Genomic DNA, 20,197 nt, shown 5'->3' with positions numbered 1-20,197 from the left:
CCCTTATCCCATCGCTGGGGAGGTTGCCAGGACACTCCCAGTGGTCCTATCTACTTCTCAGGTAATTTCACTTGTCCTTTCTGCAATGTAGGACATGAATTAACATCACTGAGTAGACTTCCTTTGTCAAACTCTTCTTTGGCTTCTGTGATGCCACCGTGTACCATTCCAAACTTGTTGAAAGGTAGTTAGGGATAAGGGGAACAGAGGATGTGTCTGTGTTCTTTTTCTTCACTCATTCAACAACTATTGTTTGAGCACACTCTGGCCCAGCTACTGTCCTAGGCATTAGGGATACTTCAGTGAACAACACAGGAAAATGGGGTGCCCTAGATGCTTTGAAGGAAGATGCTACTTCACTGAGGTTTGGATGGTGGCTGGAACTCCTCTTCCTACTCCCACCTTTCTGTTCAGTATCCTCCTCTGCAACTAGAGGAATAAACAGCTCAAACCTCTTTCTCTGACATCATGAGACTTGGCCCCAAACTCTCCCTTGCCCCCTGCCTGGCATCACAGAGGAGTTACCTTTGCCCTCTGATCCCACCTTTGTTCTTGCACATAGACCTGTTGTAGGACTGATCACAACGAATTTCTTTACTTCCACCTGCCCATCTCCCTTACCAGGAGGGTAGCTGTGTGGAGGCATCGCTGGAGGGGCCACACGGTGCCAAGTCCATAGCAGACAATCAGTGAATCTTCATTGGATGAATGAAGTGGAAGAAGCACCTCTCATATGCGCCTGGACCAGGGACCATATCTACTCCCTAGGCATGTGCCCTGACTGGGAATCCAACCTATAACCCTTTGGTTACGGAATGATGCTCCAACCAACTGAGTCACACTGGTCAGGGCTGAAGGCATGATTTATCATCCTTATAAAGTTCTGAAAGTACGTGTCATTTTCTCCTTTTACAGATGAGGGAACTAGGACTCTGAAGGATTAATTTTCCCTGAAGTCATGCAGCTATAGGTGGAGAGGTGGGATTCAGCGTTGAATCTATTTAACTCTAAAGCTTGGGGGTGGGGCTCTGAGGCTTGATTACCTTGTTCTACCTCTTATTTTCTGTGTAACTTTTGGAAATTTACATCTAGTTGAAATGAGAAAACCATGTCTTAGTTCTGTGACATGGGCAAGTTATTTAACCTTTCTGTGCCCCAGTTGCCTACTGTGTAAAATGGGCATAATAAAATGTAAAATGGGAATAATAAAAATACCTGCAGTGCTTAGGAGAGTCTCTAGCAGCATACAAGCACTTCCTAAATCTAGCTGTCATACCAGTGCCTAGCTCAGTACCAAGCACACAGTAGGTACACTGTTAGTACTGGTTGAATTCTGAGTGCTTTTCTCTTGCCTCGAGATTGAGCATGATCACTATTATTATCAGGATACTCTGTAATCCTGACACAACAAAATGGAAACGAGAACTTATCTCTGGAGGGCCCAGGCTCTTATGATCAGTGAGCTTCACCTTCATCTACCAAAAAAGTGGGAAAATAGAGAACATATTCTTCTAAGCTTTAAGAAGCAAGTAATTGAGTTAGAATTTGCTGTCATCAAGCTTTGAGATTTTCTCAGTTAAAAAAAATCGGTAGCACTATGAGAAGCACTAGGGGTATGAAAGACAGGAGAAGCAACTGCTCTGGAAGACACGGCGAGCACATCCATCAGGTCTACTCTGTCCTTCTCAGCTTGGCACGAGCAGATTAGCATGCTGAGTATTGGCCACAGCTGTTCCCACTCAGGCAGTCTCTGGGCTCTGGCCTGGGGATTCCTCTCAGTACAGGGCCTTTGTGCTCACTGCTGTGGACTTTATTTCTTGTTTGCATGACTAGTTGAAGGTTAAGTATTATCATCAGATGATTACAGAGCTGTTGTTGCCTTAAATTGAGTCTAGTCTGTATAAGAACAATGCAGACTCACTATGGATTGTGCGCACAATGGCCCTGTGAGAAGCAAGAAATGGGTGGGTGAAATACAATACGAATAAATTCTCTACACTGTGCCTACCTTTCAATGTGAGAACATCTGGAATATTCTTGGTCAAAGTTGCTTATGTGAATGAATAATTATTTGCATGACATCCTGAATTCTTTAGGGGAAAAGCTCTATAAAAATACATTAGCATTTTATGTAAGCAATACTCCTCTTGCTCTTCTGAGAACAGACAAATCTACTTTTTAACTCAACTTTTTTGTCTCTCACAATTTGGGCATATTTTACATCCTTTTTTTTTTTTTATCTTGGCTGCTTGACTACTATAGAATTTCTTTATCTCCAAATAGCATTTGACTAGGGGTGGGCACCAAAGCCTGTTTCTTTTCCCTCCCCATTTCCTTTTCTAAACTGTTATAGCCCCACTCTCCTTCTTGTCCTGAATTCCATAAGTTGTTGGTTCAGAGAACCTTCAGCTGTTTTTATGATCATCTTCACATTACCTTGCCTTCTATCACACTCCTGAGGAAGCAAATTCCTCAGTCAATAGAGCACTCAAATGCACTAAAATGAAACCAGGGCCCTCGCAAGCCACAGAATGAGGAGACACCACCGCATAAAACCCACACTGTCCAAAACAGTAGCCACTTGGCCAATGTGGCCCATGCAACTGAGGAGCTGAATTTTAAGTTTCATTTAATTCAAACCTAAAAAACTGAAATATGATAAATAAAATCCTTTTTCTGAAACCCAACTTTATTGTGTCATATTTTTGAAGTTTGAAAATTTAGCTTTGCAATTAATGCTATAATTGTAAAACACATAGCAGATTCAGACTTAGTACCAAAAGAGAATGTAAAGTATTTCATTAATATTTTCAGAATGGTAACATGTTGAAAGGATAAAATTTTGGATATACTGGGTTAATTAAAAGAAATTATTAAAGTTAATTTAACCTATTTCTTTTTACATATGTGGATCAAATTATATTTCTATTGGACAACATTGCCCTAGGGATAATAAAGAAATAGGAGGTGTGGACATATAAATATGCATGAGCATATTGTGAGCAATTAACAAGTGTCCTTGATTGGAGAAGAGGAAAAGGAGAGGAAAGATGAAGTAAAAAGGAAATGAAAAATAAAACGATTATGGAGTGGAGGTGAAAGTCAAAGACACATATAGAAGAACACAGAGCTAGTTGGCCAGCAGAGAGTTCTTTCTAGAACTGAGAAGTCTCCACAAAAGTAGAGAGACACAATTTTACTTGTCTGAATATGATGACACAGATTATCACGATATGATTTTTAAATTCTAAATAATGTATGTAAACTTAAGTTTCAGAGAGAGTACTCACTTGGACAGCATCATTCTCAGCATTGTTAGGATGCGTTCATTCATTTCAATTCGGATGTCCATCTGCAAGTTGCAGGAGCATTTAATTTCAATGTGCCATTTTCCTGCATGAAAACCTTCAGTGGTGCTCCATGACCTTTATGGCAAAAAAAATTCCAACCCTCCAGTTTAGTCCCCAGGGTAGTATGCAGTACACTTTCTGAGACAAAGAGCCTGGAACGATGTGCAGAGCCTGGCTTCTCACCAGCTATGTGTGCGCAGGTTTGCAGGTGGCTCTCAACTTATAAAATTGGGGAGTAGGACTAAATCATTGGTCCTCAAACTGCTGCACATCAGAATCACCTGGAGACCTTTAAATATGGAGGAGCCCAGGTCCGACCCCAGATGTCTTAAATCAGAATCTACGGAGTGAGGTCCAGGCACTGGAATTTTTAAAGCTCTGTAGGTGATTACAATGTACAGCCACGTTTGAAACCCAGTGGACTACCTGAGGACTACCTGATCATTGTTTTAGAATCTTTTCAGTGCTAGAATTCTATGATTCTATGAATCCAGGCAAACCTTCCCAACTTTTCTACCTTCCTGAGCAACATAAATGTCCCACCTCTTCCCCAGCTAGACAGGAAATTCTGCACCACCACATCCTCTAGGAAGCCTTCCATGCCTACTAGTACTTATCCACTACTGTTTATATTGCTCACCTGGACACACACACACACACACACACACACAGATAACCTAACAGTCATTTGTTACTTAAATTGTCATATCTTGTTGCATTTTATTTACTCACATGTCTTTTTTTTTTAAGATTTTATTTATTTTCAGAGAGCAGGGAAGGGAGAGAGAAACACCCACTGGTTGCCTATTGCACACCCGTAACTGGGGACCTGGCCTGCAACCCAGGCATCTGCCCTGACCAGGAATTGAGCTGGAGATATTTCAGTTTTCAGGCCGGTGCTCAGTCCACTGAGACACACCAGCCAGGGCAACTCACATGTTATTTATTTAACTTGTACGCAGATATATTTCTCATTTCCCAGGGACATTATAAAGTTCTGGGAGATACTACATCATACTTTTTTGTATCCTGCCTCGTGTACACCCAGAACCATTAATGTTGGTATGTACATACCAAGGGATCGATAACTAGTTGATAAATTAATTAATCAGTTACCAAAATTTGAGTTTAAAATATTCAAACAGCCAACTTGAAGGTAAAAAAGCAATAGTCCACATGACTTATTCTAGTGGTGTATTAACCGAACTGTCACTGCAACAACATTTCATCTTATCCTAGCTCATAATTATTCATGGCCCTAAGCTCAACCATTTCCCTATAAAAGCTATTTTTGTCACATAAAACAAGTTGATTTTTGATAGACAGTTTGCTTTTCCTGCCATGCTATTTACAAATGTGTGATTCTATCACTGAGAAAGCAATTGCTTGCCTACTCTGTTCTGATCAAACATTTATTATGAGTTAGTGAAGTACTGAATACCCTACTGGGTATCAGCACCTCATTTAGGGGCAACTTGTGTATCTTTCAGTCAATAAGAAAGCCTTGCCTCTTCTCCCCACTCCCATTCTAATAGAACAAATTCTAATCCCTCAGTCAGGTCCGCTTTAGATCAACACGACGAATCTAAATTTTAACAGGAAGGCTCACTCAGTTCGAGAACGAAAACTCATTACCCCTTTCCACGCGCATTTTGACTAAGCAAATTCTGAGCACTGACAGGGAGGGACACACCCGCCAGTGGAAAAGGAAGTTTAAGACCTGCTGTCTAACCAGAAGCGAGGGTGTGGATGAGCAGATTGGTGTTTATCAGGCAGTCTGAGCTCTTTTGAGGAAAATGCTATAAATACAGGCAGTGTTCTTCTCATAGCTTCCCAGCATCATCATTTGTAAAGTTCTCTGAGCCCAACTCCACTCCCAATAAGCAACAATTCCTTTTGGTATTCCCTGAAAATACCACAAGATTGTTTTTGGGGGGGAAATAGCGTCCTTTAAAAGTCACGGTGGACTAGACATCCTTCCATATGAGAGTCAAGGAAGAAAAACCACAGAGAGTTATAAAATGTTCTTTTAAGAAGAGTAAGATTTTCCTCCCCTCTCTTCCCTCCACAAGGCTGAGTAACCTTGGGAAGTTTCAGAGTCTCACGGAACGGAGGTCAGAATCCCAAGGAGCCTTTTTTTTTCAGTCTGGCTCATTTTCTGTTTGCTTTTGAGTTTGTCCACGCAGTGAGGGAGTGAGCGCTTGTCGGCAAGGATGTTCCCATTAGTGTGCCCGGAAGAATTGTTTTCTGGTGTGTCAGTGGGGGTATGTCAATGGGTGTTGGCAGGGAGGGGATCTGCTTAGTCAGTTTTGCCTCAAGGGGTTAAATAAATGCGATTATCTGAATGAAAGGCAGGGCCCCTGATGTCTCTTTTCTGTTATGACAGGGATTTTTTTTGGTTTGTTTGTTTTGAGGCTTATAGATGATTTTTAAATTATTGTACTTTGCTTGGTTTTGAGGCCAATATTATTTTTTATGTGTTTCCAATTGGTTAGCAAAATTGGATTTTTAAATTATTATTATTATTATTTTTAAAGCATTAGTTTGGTGCCTGTGCTTGAGGAGGAAAAGAAGCCCTTTATCTCCTGCCCCCTCTCACGGACTGGGGAGCAAAATAGAATAAAGGAAAGGGTACGGCTTTGCTCTCTTTTTCTGCCGTGAGATCTAACTAGACTGGAAGGGTTTGACAAACAATTAACAATCCTTCCCACTCAGCTGCTGTTTCCCAAAATAGCATCTCCTTGGCTGCCAGGGTAGATGGGGGCCTTCAGGGGAGGCAGACACAAAGGTGCCCTCTTTCTGAAGCCTGCATCGCTGTGAGAGCTTGAAGGCCGTGGGGGAACCCAGGGGATTAAATTAGCAGGCAGCCCAGGCTCCACCTGGAAGGGAAATAGATAATAGGTTTTAAAGACAGGAAACCACTTCATGCTCCAAAATAATAATTTTCAAGAGCAACAAATGATGGATGCTGGGACGGTTTTCTTTCCCCTCCGCTCATCATTTGGAAGCGAAGTCGCCCTTTGAGATGCAGCTCAGTGAGTGAGTCAGGTCCTCTGGCATTCCTGCAATTCTGCTCACCTCGCCCCATGTTTGGAAGGACTGTGGCAGCCAGCCCTTTCTTAAACCTGACTGCCTGTAACAGAAATTGCTCAACACCAGGTCTAGAGAGATCTGATGAGGGCTGAGGTTGCCTTTTCTTCTTTTCTTTCTTCATTCTCTTGTCCTCTTTCTTGCTTCTGTTTCCCCTGTTCTGCTCTCGAGCCTGCCATTTTTACCTCGTCCTCTTCCTTTTCTCTCAAAACCGCTTCTAGCACTCCCACATGTCAATTTGCCCTGCCAGCCCAGGCCCTCTGGGGTCCTGAAATGTCACCTGTCATGAGTGGGGATGTGGATGGGAAGGAAAAGCACACCACGCACTAAACAAAGGGGACAGACCAGCAGCCCGCCTTCCAGAAGGTGAGAGCCTGAAGACAGAGGAGCAAAGCTGGAACGACCGAACGTGTCCCCAGAGGGTGACCACATATCAAATTGGAGTCTAGATTTTGCAGTTTTTCAATTTCCCTGAAAATATACCCACTTTGTATTAAAGCAGCTACCAAAACCCAGAAATCTGCTCCATGAATTAATTCACCATCAACCTCAGCTGCTGGAAACGGTGGGCTTTGTTGCCTTTGCATTGTGTGCATGCTTCCACTCACAGAGAGATCCTGGTTCACAGTCTGGTCAGACAGCCACGTCCCTCTGGACTGGGACTTCCCGAGGGCGGCACCAGGCCTCCTGCCTATGTATCCTCATTGCCTAACACGGCACTTGGTCCAAAAAACACACTCAAATGTTGAAAGGACTCAAAGTGTTGAGGTGGGTGGATGGATGGATGGATGGAAGGGAGAATAAACAGTAGAGGAAGACACTTGGAGTACTCATACCTTATCTCTTTTTCTCCTGATACTCTAGAAAAGGAAATACATAATTGGCAAACTTTCTTCTGACAGGTAGGCAAAATAGAGGTGATATTATTAACTCTGATGTTCCCACAAGACTTGCTCTGCGTGTGTTCTCTTCAGGACCTGGCACTGTACACAGCACGCACATGGGCGTTGAATTCATGATTTAGAGAGGAGAAAAACAGCTATTTTCCCTTGAGGAAAAGGTTTCCAGGAAAGACGATAGAGGAGTGATACAAATATAGTGACACATTATCTCTCCCAACTTTGACTCTGTGAAACATTTAAAAAAAGCAAATGCCTTACGATGAAAAGGGGTATTTTTGAGACCTTGGATGGGCTTCCAAAGTAAAGACAGAGGAATGGGAATAAACATGTGGTGTGATAATTCCAAAAGACCCTCCTTCAAAGGTGTCTGCAGCTGATGCAAATGTTACTTTCAGATTCAGAGATGCTTACATTCTTTTTACTTTTGCAAGGACTCTGCTTGATCGAGGGACACTAGTTGGGGACAAAGGTTAGTGCCAGAACAGTAGGTAAAATTGAATACTTGCAGCTCAGAGAGCACACTTCTGCTCTGCCCCAAACTGGAGTCCGGAAAGGCTGTGTCAATCTATGAGGGCTGGAAGGATGCTAAGCAAATATGTGATTATGCTGGTATGTAACCAAAATTGAGTATAAGGTCAAGGTAGCTCAATCTGGGATTTGTCACTCAGCTAGCTTTAAGGCCATTCATTTATTCAACTCCTTCCCCACTGCCCAAGCCCCACAAACATAGACCAGGAGCTTTACCAAGTTCTGAACACAGAATATGCCTGGGAGGTATTAGAAAGGGCAGTTAATTGGTTGGCTCCTGAATGTGTTAATCCTCAGCAAAGCTGTGTTACTGCCTCATTAGCACATTAATTCTACAGACTATTCTCTGCAGTCCTGTATCACAATATCGTGGGCATTTCTGGAGGTTGTTTTACAAAATCAAGTTGCATTGACTAGAATTGCAAACTAAGACTCTTGGCTCAAAAGCCCTTGTTCAGGAACATTTTAGATTAAGAAAAGATAAGGTTGTAAATACGTGCCTGAAATACTGAGCCTGGTTCTTTTTTCTGTGCACAGAAATCCTGTGCTTGGTCTGGGCATGGTCACGGTCCTTTGCCTCTACTGTGAGTGCACAGTGAGAGGTGAGCAGTGTTCCAACCCCACCAGCTGTGCTGGAAATGGGCTCTGGGACCAGTGAAGGACTCAATGCCACCCCCCATCTCTGCACACCCGTACCCACTCTCCCAAACGAGATGAGGGGCTCAGCTTTGATGCCACCTTTACTCCAAAGCCAGTCTTTCAAGTTGGAATTCATCTCCACATTAATTTTTCATGTACCTTATTTTTGCATACATTTTCTACAGTTTTCTTCATGCATGTCTTTTTTCTTACTAGATCATTATAAAACGATCCAAGGTAGGGACCTTTTTTCAACCTCTGATTCTCCAGTAGAATCTAGCCTACTGTCTTATATCTAATTGGTACCCCATAAATATCGGCGGCTTTGAATGTTCAAGGATAGCAGGGGATAGTGGAAAGAACACTGGGTAAGGAACCAGATCCTTCTGTGGGGTTCCGCCCCTAGCCAGTCAGGTGACCCTGTGTAGGTCGTGGCACCTGTAGGTCCTCTGGATCCTAATCCATGGCATGAGGAGGTTTATCTAAGGTCCCTTCCAGTTCCAACACACTAGAAAAAGAGGAAAAAGGAAGACGATGCTTCTCTCTTGCACTGATGTCTCTCTCTCCCTTCCTCCCTCCTTTCCTCTCTCTCTAAAAACAATTTAAAAAAAAGTCCTCAGGTGAGTATTAAAATAATCAGAATCATAATGTGGTGTGATAATTCCAAAAGACCCTCCTTCAAAGGTGTCTGCAGCTGATGCAAATGTTACTTTCAGATTCAGAGATGCTTACATTCTTTTTACTTTTGCAAGGACTCTGCTTGATCGAGGGACACTAGTTGGGGACAAAGGTTAGTGCCAGAACAGTAGGTAAAATTGCAAAGTGGCTAGCACAGTGCCTGGCAGACAGAGTCATTATTAGGAGTTCATTAATCCAAGTGCATAATGAATCACTCAGTATGCACTTGTTTGGCCACCCCAGTTGTTAAAATACTGAAACTCTTCCACGACAGTTGGCAGAAACTCTGCCCTAGGCCCCTTGAGTGCCTCCCTTCCTGGCTGGCCATCCAGCCCCTCCTTCAGGAGCTCCCCATAACCCCTGGCACTCTAAGGGCCCAGGACTCTGTTCAGATGGTTAGTGCCTGTGTCTCCCAGTTGTTAAATATTTTCACAGTCTCCTGGCTGCAAGTATAGATGGGCTCCTGCCTTCATTGAGAGCACAGTTGTGGAAGGCCCTTGGGCATGACAGGAAAGTGATGAGGGCAGTGATGAAGAGAGCTTTGTGTGGTGCAGGATGGCAAAACGCCTAGCTCAGGTAGGTCAGGGAGGCTGGCTCTCCCAGGTGACCTGTTTGGGTGGGTGGCGACTTCCTAGTCATCACTGAAGTTCCTCTAGTTTCCTGTAGTTTTCATTTTTGCGCTCTCTGCCTAGTTCAGGCCTCATAATCCTTTCCCTAAACTCCTGTAAGAGCTTTCTAATTAACTGGTCTGTTCTAGTATCCATTTTTGTTTCTCTTACTCAACAATCTTTCATAGCTCCCTGTGGCCCCATCTCTTCATTAAGCCATCCATGACCCACTACCATGTAGGCCCAGCCTCTGTTTCCAGGCTTTTTCACTTACTGTAGGTGCCTGGCACACCTGCCCAGTGAGATCTTCACTACACAGGACTCTGCTGCTCCTGCTGCTTGGGACTTGTGGATCCTCTTTCAGGGGTTTTCAACCCCCTCCTCAAAGACAACTTCTTTCACCCATCTATGTTTCCCCCCCACTGTGTCTCTTCTCCACCTCAAGGTCATGTTGGTGGTGATATGTTCTGATAACTAATGTACATTGGACGCTTATTATATGCCGGGCTGTTCTAAGAACTTTGCATGTGTTACCTCATTTAAGCCTCACAAAAACTTTTAAGAGGTAAGCAGTATTATTATCTCTTTTTTAAGATGAAAAAGACCCAGGCACAGAGAGCTGAAATATTTTCCAAAGGTTGCACAGCAAGCACAAAGTGGACCTGGGTTTCCAACTCAGGAAAGTTTGTCTCCAGAACCTATGCTTGTAATCAGAGTTTGACACTGACTTATAACTCTCAAACAAGGAAAAAAATAGAAGAAAATATTTCTTATGTTATTACTCAAAATACACAGCTTGCTTTTGTAATTATTTGTGTTATTATTTTATCTCCTTCTTTATGTAAGCTGAAAATTCCTAGAGGGGAGGGACCCTGGGTCTCAGGGACTGGTGTCTCGGTTACCGTCTATCAGTTGTGGGCATAGGTGAGGTTCCTGAGCCATCACATCTTTTGGAGGCCTCAGATTGTGAATTGGCCATAAGCAAGCCCACCTTTCACTCGTATGTCCCCTAAATAAATGCAGCAGGTCTTTGATTAATGTCCTTTTGTTCAGCGTCGTTTCTTTGTGATGTTGATGTAACGTTGATAAGGGCTTTACTCTTGTTTGTGTCTATTAGCCTACAGTAAAATTGGTTTCATTTTGAGTTGTTCCACTTAACGTAGCAAAACTTATCAATGGCATTAAGTGAAGACTTCCTATACACCACTTGGCCAAACCCTGGTCAGGCCACCTGTTCAACTTAGACTTTAAAAAAGCTGTGCTTAGTTTTAGGGTTCAGATTGTAGGCTGGTTGTCATTCATCTTTTGCCTAATAGAGCAGATGCATATGTGCCTCCTGCCTTTTAGAGGTGGAGAGACTGAAGTGTGCTGAGGTTATTGACTCAGAGTCTTCAGGCAGATCTGTGGTGGAGTTTAAGTGGGACTATCTGCAAGTGACTCCAGGAGCCACAGTCCAGGACCCTGCACACCCCTGTGACAGTTCTGCCCTGATGCCGTGTACTAAGGGGTCAGTAGATGGACTAAGTTGTTGACTGACCAGAAAATTCCGGAACACTCTTCCCCTATATTTTTACCTTGACAAAAAAAATAAAATTATGACATCATAATGACAACACAGGACTTCTCTATTTGTATTTTTAGAACTTACTAGCTTTTCCCAAGGGTGCTGGTCAGTCCTCCTGTTGAAGAAAAATCATTGTGGAGAACCTGTACCATCTTTCACCCTAACCTCTGTGACAGCTGTGTTTGTTCTAAAATCTAGAGAGCAAAACGATGGATGCTGGCTTCAGTGGAGAACCAATAACTTTGTACCTAGACGCAATTACTTGATAAGCAACCAAAACTTAGGAACTTTAAAAACCCCCCTTTTTTTCAGGTTTAGAATGAACAGATACTACGTGTGTGTGAGTCTAGGGTGTAAGGGACTCATACGGAACCAATAGGTGCTAAATACGTGTAGTAATACTATTTGTTATCCAGGGGTGTCCCTTGCCACGTTTTGCTGTCATCTCTATTGCTGCCAGGGGTGGCCAGGAGCTTACAGGTGTGAGCTGCCTTGGGTGGGGGTAGCAGGATGATCAGGGAAGGACTGGGACTTTATTGCAGAGCAAAGTCCACCTCCATACTCCGATGAAAGTTCCAGTGGTTTGTTTTGCTTCGGTTATGGCAAGCCAGCGCACAAACCAGACCCTTTACCTACAAACAACACAGTGGCTAAGCCTCCTCCCCATCACCCATCCTCAGCACAGGTTCCCTCACCAGCCTGTCCCTCACTGTACACTTCGTCCCCTTTAAGAGCCTGCTCCGCGGGAGAGACGTTCGAATAGCCCTGGTACCCTTCCTGGAGCTCCGATTGGCTGCGCGCAGCTCACGGGGGCGTGTCATCTTGCCCGGCCCTTCTCGATTGGCGGGTGAGGAGTCTATATAAAGTGCTGGCTGTAGGGCTGCGCTCACTTAGCGACCGGACAAGAAACTGAGCCTTGGTCAGTAGCGCAGGGTTGTGGGGTTCAGGGAGCGCGTTAGCGCCGTCGGCATTGATTTCTCTCTGTAGTCTTCAGGTATCGAGGGTCCACCCGTGGGGCGGACTTGTTGAGGCTTCCAATTCCTGTCCCGGTGTCTGAAGAGGAGCCCGGGCTCAGCCATCACCTCCAGCCCACCCGCCCGTGAAGGGGCGGCAGGCAGGATGGAGTTCAAGCTGGAGGCACACCGCATCGTCAGCATCTCCCTGGGCAAGATCTACAACTCACGGGTCCAGCGCGGTGGCATCAAGCTGCACAAGAACCTGCTGGTCTCACTGGTGCTGCGCAGCGCCCGCCAGGTCTACCTGAGCGACCCTTGCCCCGGTCTCTACCTGGCTGGTCCCTCTGGGACCCCACAGCAGCTGCCCGGGGAACTGGCGGCCGGGTCACCAGCTGGCTGGGGGGAGCCGCCCCCGCCACCCTCCCCCGCCGCCTGGCCAGAGAGCGAGCTGGAGCCGGAACACCGCGCAGTCCCAGACGCGCCTTGGGCTGGTGACTCGGAGCCCGAGGCTACCCTGACCGGCGCCAGGAACACTCTTCAGAGCACAGAGGCAGCGGCTGGGGAAGTCGGGGACCGAGCCAGAGGCTCGGACGTCTTCCCCGAGGGTCCCCGAGCTGCGCGCCACTACTGCGGCTGCCTCCCTGGTGGGGGGGAGAAGCCGGGAGTGCTAGGCGCACCTCTCCACGGTGACTGCTGCTGCTCAGAGGACAAGCCCCCGGCGCCGCCCCCCGTCTGCCCCAGGAAGCGCAGCGCGGCGGGGGTGGGCGGCTGTGGCCCTGCGGGGTGCCCCGGCTCAACCCCTCTGAAGAAGCCCCGTTGGGACTTGGAGGAGCAGCCTGGCAGGATGGAGGAAGAGGAGGAGGAGATGGATACGGGGAACGTGGCTAACCTCATTAGCATCTTTGGTTCCAGCTTCTCAGGACTCTTACGAAAAAGCCCCGGGGGCGGCCCGGAGGAAGCCGAGGGAGAAGAGAGCAATCCGGAAGCCAACGAGCCTGGGCAGATCTGCTGCGATAAGCCGGTGCTGAGAGACATGAACCCTTGGAGCACAGCCATTGTGGCCTTCTGAGCCCCGGTTGGTCCCCATGTGGGCAGGAGGTTGAGCAGCGGGCGTGGACGCGAGTGCCGGGCCTCTCCTGGCTGCGAAGACGCAGTGGAGACCTTAGGCGCTGAGCGCGTGGGGAAGACTGTTGCCGCGGGGCAGCAGAGACTGCCCTTGGCCTTGGCGGCCCTGCTATGTTGGCCTCTCTCTTGGGGCCTCTCGAGACTTGGGAGTGTGAGGCTTATCGGAAGAGGACGATTGTTAATTTGTGTGTCTGTGTATGTAAGTTTGTCTTGTGAATTAAGACTATTTTGTTCTGGAATGCATCATCCTTCCCCAGGGTTTGGGAGACTGGGGGCAGGCAGGGACTTTCCTTTACCAGCAGCACCGAGAAGGAAGCGGCTAAAAGGGCCGGGGAGTTCCCCACTCGTTCTCGGGGCAGGAAGGGACTTTACACACACCCTTCACATGAAAGCTAGAACCGTACCGGGGCCAGGAGTGGCGTTTCCTCGCAGGATTTTATAAGACTAGAGTGGTTTGGTCGGGGTTAGAGACTTGTATTATTTCCCTCCCCACCTTTCACTGAAGAAACGTTTAAACCCTGTGATTACTCTGGGAAAGGGGAATCTTAGGGGCCCTTGTCTTCCCCACAGGGAAAAAAGCTTGATGAACTTCACAGAAGGGTTCAAGCTTGGAAATACGGAGTTTATAGAGGAAAGATATATATTTTAAAAGCTCTAGCTCAGAACTACTACACAGTGCTTTTTAAAAGTGTTTAATGAAGCAAAAGTTTACAGACAGAACCCCTAAGTGGAAAGATCTTACGGTTTTGTAGATACGGTGACTCCAGTCTTTGTTGTATAAAGGTTGGGGGAACTGACAAGGTTTTTGTACAGTATTTTCTCCTTCGTTGTATATGTTTTTGTATAAAAATGTAACTTTACGTGTCTAACACGTATTAAATATTTTAAAGCAACTTCACTGCGTCTTTGTTTGTAATCACCTGTCTGGGCCGGGAGGGAAGGGGGAGGAGGGGAACTAAGGTCCAGGCTGGGAAATTGAAGGTGTGGTTCCTAATATCAGTCAAGCACAGACCGGGGATATTGTTTGCTGACTTCATTAAGTATCAAGAGAGTGTCTCTCCTAGATCAGAGGACTGCTTTTAGATACTAATATCAGTGGCCTGCCAGTTTGTTTAAACTTGCCACTCCAACTGCCTTTTGCTGAAGTCAGTTTAGGCCGATTTGACTTTTTACAGCTCAATCTGATGGTGTCTTAATATTAAATAACTTAAGTGCCAACTTTGGAAGCCTTTCCCATCCACAAAAACGTTGTTCCATTGAATCTTTTTGTTTCCTGTTAAACTATATAACCTGGATCATCTTGCAGCTTTGTTACTGAGAAAAACTGACAGAGGGAGGCTGAAGAGACTGACTGGCCCAGGTGGTCAAGCCCACCTCTGCATTCCATCGGCTGTCAGGGTAGAGTTTTCAGTGCTCTTTTCCTTTTGTTGTTCAATCTGTAGACAATAAATGCATCAGTGAAAGGAAAGTGCTTGTGTCAAACCAGATATGGGAGGAGGCCCTGCAGCACTAGGCAAATTTAACTTATTTATCAAAACTTCCTGATGTGCTTTCGTTGTCCAAATGGTGACATCAGCGTTTGGGTTGCGGTAAACACTTAGGTAATTCCAGCCAAGTCATCTGTTCACTTCACCACAACACTGCATTCGAGAGACCTTTGGTCCAAGGCACAATATTCCATATTTGAAAGGTATTTAATAATCGATTTCAGAAGCAAATCGATTAAAGAACAGTGTCTTGAAATATGGTTGCTAGTATAATTTAAAGTATGGAATAAAGAGTGATTAGGGCATGGGAGAGATTGAGGAACATTTAGATAAAGTTTTCAGTCAAGTTAGGCCTTTGAGCAAGAGGAGCATATGGCTTCCTAAACTGCTCACACAGCTGAGTAGGCCAGTGCTTTGATATTTTTGCAAATCTATTAGTGATTCATGAAGCATAAGGAACTTTCTCCTTTATGCTGGATCATCATAATAGTCTATTCATGGAATGAAACACTCTCTAATCAGGGTCTTGTTAAAGTTGACTTGTTTTTTTTTTCAGAGATTAGCTACTTAAGTTCTGTTATAGCCACAAGAGATCCATTGAGTGCTGACTGCTTAAACTGAAGAAGGTGTCCAGGGCCTTAATTTCGCAGTTTCCTGTAGCTAGAAAGTAATTATGATGCTTGAACAGCTATCTCAGTGCATTATATTTGAAAGGAGGTAACATTTAGTGTGTTTAAGAGAGTTAATATGTTTTAGATGAGACGAAAGTTTCTGTTGATCCGTTTTTACATTAAGATGAACCATAGGACTATGCGTCTACTTAATACAGAAAATGTAAATGGACATTTGATAGAGAGACACGGCTTTGTAGGAATTCAGAAAAGGTCATTATCTGTTCTTGCTACAGAATTGTTGGAGAAGTAGTACGTATAAAGGTTAGGGCATGGGCCCCAGAGGCAGACTTCCTGGGTTTGTGTCTTGGCTCTGCCACTTACCAGCTGAGGGGCCTTGGACAAGTCACTTCATCTCCCTGTGCCTCAGTGTTTTTCAAACGTGAAATCAAAATAATCATATCTACCTTATATGGTCATTTAAGTTAATAAGTGAATGCCCCTAAAGTTCTTAGAAAGGTTCCTCATACATAGTAAGCACTCAACTGTTAGTTAATGTTTTAAGGTAGAGTGAATTCTGTGTATAAATCAGATTAATTATGGTCAAAGAATTGTGTAAGTTATAAGAGAGGAGGAGGAGGGAGAATCTATTTTTAAATTATCCTGTCTGTGAATGCTGGGTTCTTTTATTCTTCTGTTTTTCTCTGGACACTTGGCAGTCCTGAAGCTTAGTTCCATCATCATAGGCTTGCTGTTCTGTATGTCTGACTCCAACCCTGCAACTTGTCTGATTGTATCAAACAAGTATGTTCAGGGAGGAGGAAGCAGGGGTGAAAATGCTCAAGGAGCAAAGATCTTGTTGACATGCTTTCTGTGGATGAGTAAACGGAAAAAAAAAATAGCCCACAGAGTTATTTTTAGCCTGAATTGCTTGGGCATAGAATGTTTCTTAAGCCCTGTTAATTGATAGGTCCGGGAAAAGAGCCCTCCCAGTGCCAGGATGGGGTCATCGCACAAGACTCGATTGGATTCAGGGTGACTACGAATGAAGCCATAGTTTTCCTGCCTACCTACTTCTTGACCACTCTGGGAGAGACCTGTTCTCTTGGATCAAATTAACCTAACTCTGGGCTGGAACAATCTGGCCCCCCCCTCCCCCCCCCCCTTTTTTTTTTTGACTGCCATGTAAAAACCAGATATTTAAAGTGCTTATCTGACAAGTACTCCAAGGAGATCACTTTAATAATGAGTAAAGGCGTTAAGTTTCAGTACAGCACTTCTCAGTCATGTCTCTTTAATCCTGTCTTCCCACCCAGATTGTACTTAGGGAAAGGAACTAGTGATGGAAAGTTTGAACAGCCCTCCTGAAGTGACTGGGTTTGCTCTAAGGTCCCTAATGCTGTGGTTATAACCCTTCCATCCCTATCATTTGTCATTGACTGGATTTGGAGGTCAGAACTGAAAGAGAATGGGCCATTTAACAACTTTGGTAGAATGCTTCTCAGAATAAAGACAATAAATATTGGGAACAGAATTAATAATGACAAAGCTGCTCCATTTTGCCACTGGATTCATCTGCATCTCTTACCGAGACTTGCTAGGCCTGATGGTGCAGCTCGGAGCTCGAGAGGTGGGGTCGAAAGGCTAACGCCCACTGTGACACGGTGTTTGATGGACATTTATTTCCTTATACTTTTTTTAAGTAGAGTTAGTTCAGTTCACTGAATAACCAAAGAACTTCTGATCTCTTGCCCTAAATATTTTATTCTTGTCCTGTTTGTGAAATTTTTATTCTCCTCAACTTGCTTTTATCCCAGCAGTCATTGAAAGAAAAAGAGAATGAAAAGAAACCCTGATCCAGCCCTCCGGTGACGATGAAAGGAGCCATTACTATTAGGTGCAGGCCTCCAGTGGGGAGCGAGGGCTGCTTCCCAGGATTCCTGGCACTCGTTCCAGTAATGAGCAGTTTGCCTCTCAGCCTCTGAACCATTGTTCAAATTAAAAATTCTACCCAGTGGAAAGCCTTGGGAGCAAAAATATAGTAGAAGTAGAGTTACGTTAGAAATCATTGAGATCTTAACTCATGCCCTCAGAGTTTTTCAGACCGTTCTTGGGGGCACAATAGAGACGGCAGTGTGTGAGAGCAGAAAGAAAGTGAAAAACGATACACACATCTAGAAGAATGTTTCCTTCCTGACCCAAACACAGATTTTCCCCAACGCCTGCCACCAACCTCTTCCCTTAACGGGAGGGAAAGAGGGTTTTAAAAATAAAAGCCCTCTCTAGCAATTGTGCTCTCCCAGAGGAATAGAGCCCAAAGCATCTTTGCTGGACTGTATGCTGGGGTTTATCTCAGACCTTTGGAATCCTACATGCAGGGCGGGAGAAGCCTCCAGGGACTGCATTCCTGAAAGGGCCTCTCTTTCTCTCCCGGCTCTTCTGACCAGCTGCAGCCTCTACCGCTGGACCCTGTGCACTTATGGGCACAAAGATGCTGTCTCCTTATGGGGAAAGGTGGGCAGGTGAGAAAGAGTGTTGGCTATCAGCTTTTGAAAGCTGCAGGAAGAAGGACTGGTGGTCCCTAGGACTACCTCTAAACATCTCTGGATGTGATTCCTTTAGGGATTGGCACAAAGTAGGCCTGTGATATTTGTTGGTAAATCTACTTCTTTTATATAATGGAGTTTTCTGGGACCTGGTCACAGGAAGCCCCTATGTGTGTGTGATAAGCCCCATCCCTAACTCAGGATGAAGGTGAGACCCAGCTTACCCTTTTCTACTCACTCAGCACCAAGTCAGCCCTGATCCCAGCTCTCTGCTTCCCACCATGAACTGGGCCTCTGTCAGGCTGTCCCAGCCCAATCATGCTGACAGATGCCAAGGCAAGGCTCCGTTCAATTTTCTAGAGCTCTGCGATGTGCCAAAAGCCATGTGTTCCCACCTGTTCTTTTTTTTTTTTGACCCGTGCTACCTCTCAAGTCTTGGAGCAGGGCAGCTGCTAGAAACTTGCTTTCTCTGCGGTACAAGAAAACCATTCTATGTCCTCTGCTCAAAGCACTGCTGTTGTCCCTGAGATACAGGATTTCCCTTGGCGGCTGCCCACACTTGATCCCTTTCCTGAATCCAGGATTCTACCCATTAGTGTTTTTCTGCAACTAGATCCACATCTGCCTGGCTGATTCTTTCTAACAGGTTACAGCACCTTCCTGCCCTTTGTGGCACCAGATACTTCCTTCAGTGCTGTATTGTCCTGCTGTCTCTGTCTGTCTGGGTCTTTCTAAGTCTCCCCTCCCGCCGTGCCCCTCCTGAACACACTTGCATTGGTTGTTTGCCTGGGGAAGAGACTGAGTGCTCAGGAAAGAGCTGTGACTAGGAATGCTGCCACCCACTATGAAGGAGCAGAGTTGGATTTCTTGACCTTGAGACTTGCAGAGTTTCCAGAGACTCTGGGCTTTGGAGATCAGGCCACAGCTGTGGTAGCTGGTCATCTAACCCTGGAGCCTCACCAGATTCCCAATTCCATCACAATCGCTGGGGGTGGGGGTGGAGGTGGGGGTGGGAGTATCCATCCTAGAAACAGGAGCTGCAAACCAGCTTGGCTGGCTGCCAGGTAGAGGAAAGGAGAGGCAACGCCAAGGCAGCCCAAATGTGGGCTCCACACCACTTCCAATCCCCTGTCCTTTTCCTGGAGCTGCCTGTGCGGCTTTCTAGAACAGATAATGAATCACAGAACTGCTCTGATGAAGAAAATCCCAAAGCACGCTTTGCCTTGACTCCCCCATCTGGGCTTCGATTGACTAACAGAAACTTGTTACTGTGAGTTACCGGAAGTGGGGGTGGGGGAGTAGTTCTAACACACTGGACTCCCCCAAGAGGTGACCAGCAGAAAATGAGCTAGGGGGTGTGAAGAGATACTGTGGGGTGAGGGGCAGTCACGAGGAGGAATTGCCACTGAACCAAGTTCTCCAGAAGGTCTTCTGTGGGCAGTGAATCCAGGGAGGAGCCCCCGCACTCTTCTTTGTCCCTGGCTTGTCTCAAGCTGCACCACAAACCTCCCATTTTCTTCCGACAACTTCCCAGCTTTATTTTTGGTTTGGAAAAGGGTGAAAGCGCCTTGGCATCTGCATTTATCAGCGCACTCTCTGTCTCTGACTGTGTGACCTACTTTGGAGACCGGAGGTACTTTTCTTTTTATGGCCATTGGAGAAATTCCCGAAAACAAAGGTTCAGTTTCAGAAGTTGAACTTCAGGTACATGGGACGCTATGCTCAGGTGGTTATTACGCTGTGATTTCTGTGGTTCCCCCCTCACCCCTCTCCCTCTTCGAAATGCATTTTAAACGGCGCTCCTAGCCTGCACTGCAGACAGCAGTGGTAAAGATGTGGTATGTGGGCAGTTCTGGCATGTGGGTCGGCACAGCTGATGGCTTCCCAACCTTTTAGTCACCTCGGCATAAGGCATCTGGCCTGCAAACATGGGGCAGGCAGGTCCCTAAGGCTCCTGAACTCCCTCTGAGAGAGTAAACGAGACCCAGAGAGTGAGTCGCTAGGTCATCTTGAATGGTCAAGTGAGGCAGTGATTGAATTCACTCCAGGCTAGGTCCTGGGGACCCCGCTGAGCAAGGGACTTGTGGACTAGAATTTGAAAATGTGACTCAGT

The 20,197-nt window shown here is 45.6% G+C and overlaps 1 protein-coding gene across 1 annotated transcript; it reads left to right on the top strand.

The window, feature by feature from the left end:
- The first annotated feature begins 12,254 nt into the window (after positions 1-12,254).
- Positions 12,255-14,328, top strand: IER5 (immediate early response 5). The gene has a single exon (XM_024551633.3). The coding sequence runs from the start codon at positions 12,479-12,481 to the stop codon at positions 13,382-13,384; it is 906 nt and encodes a 301-aa protein (XP_024407401.2). The 5' UTR covers positions 12,255-12,478; the 3' UTR covers positions 13,385-14,328.
- Positions 14,329-20,197: the final 5,869 nt, after the last annotated feature.

This window comes from Desmodus rotundus, chromosome 12 (assembly GCF_022682495.2).
Source record: "Desmodus rotundus isolate HL8 chromosome 12, HLdesRot8A.1, whole genome shotgun sequence".
NCBI classification, from domain to species: Eukaryota; Metazoa; Chordata; class Mammalia; order Chiroptera; family Phyllostomidae; genus Desmodus; species Desmodus rotundus.
Note: the sequence above shows the minus strand (reverse complement) of the source record. Positions and strands in the feature narration are given on the sequence as shown.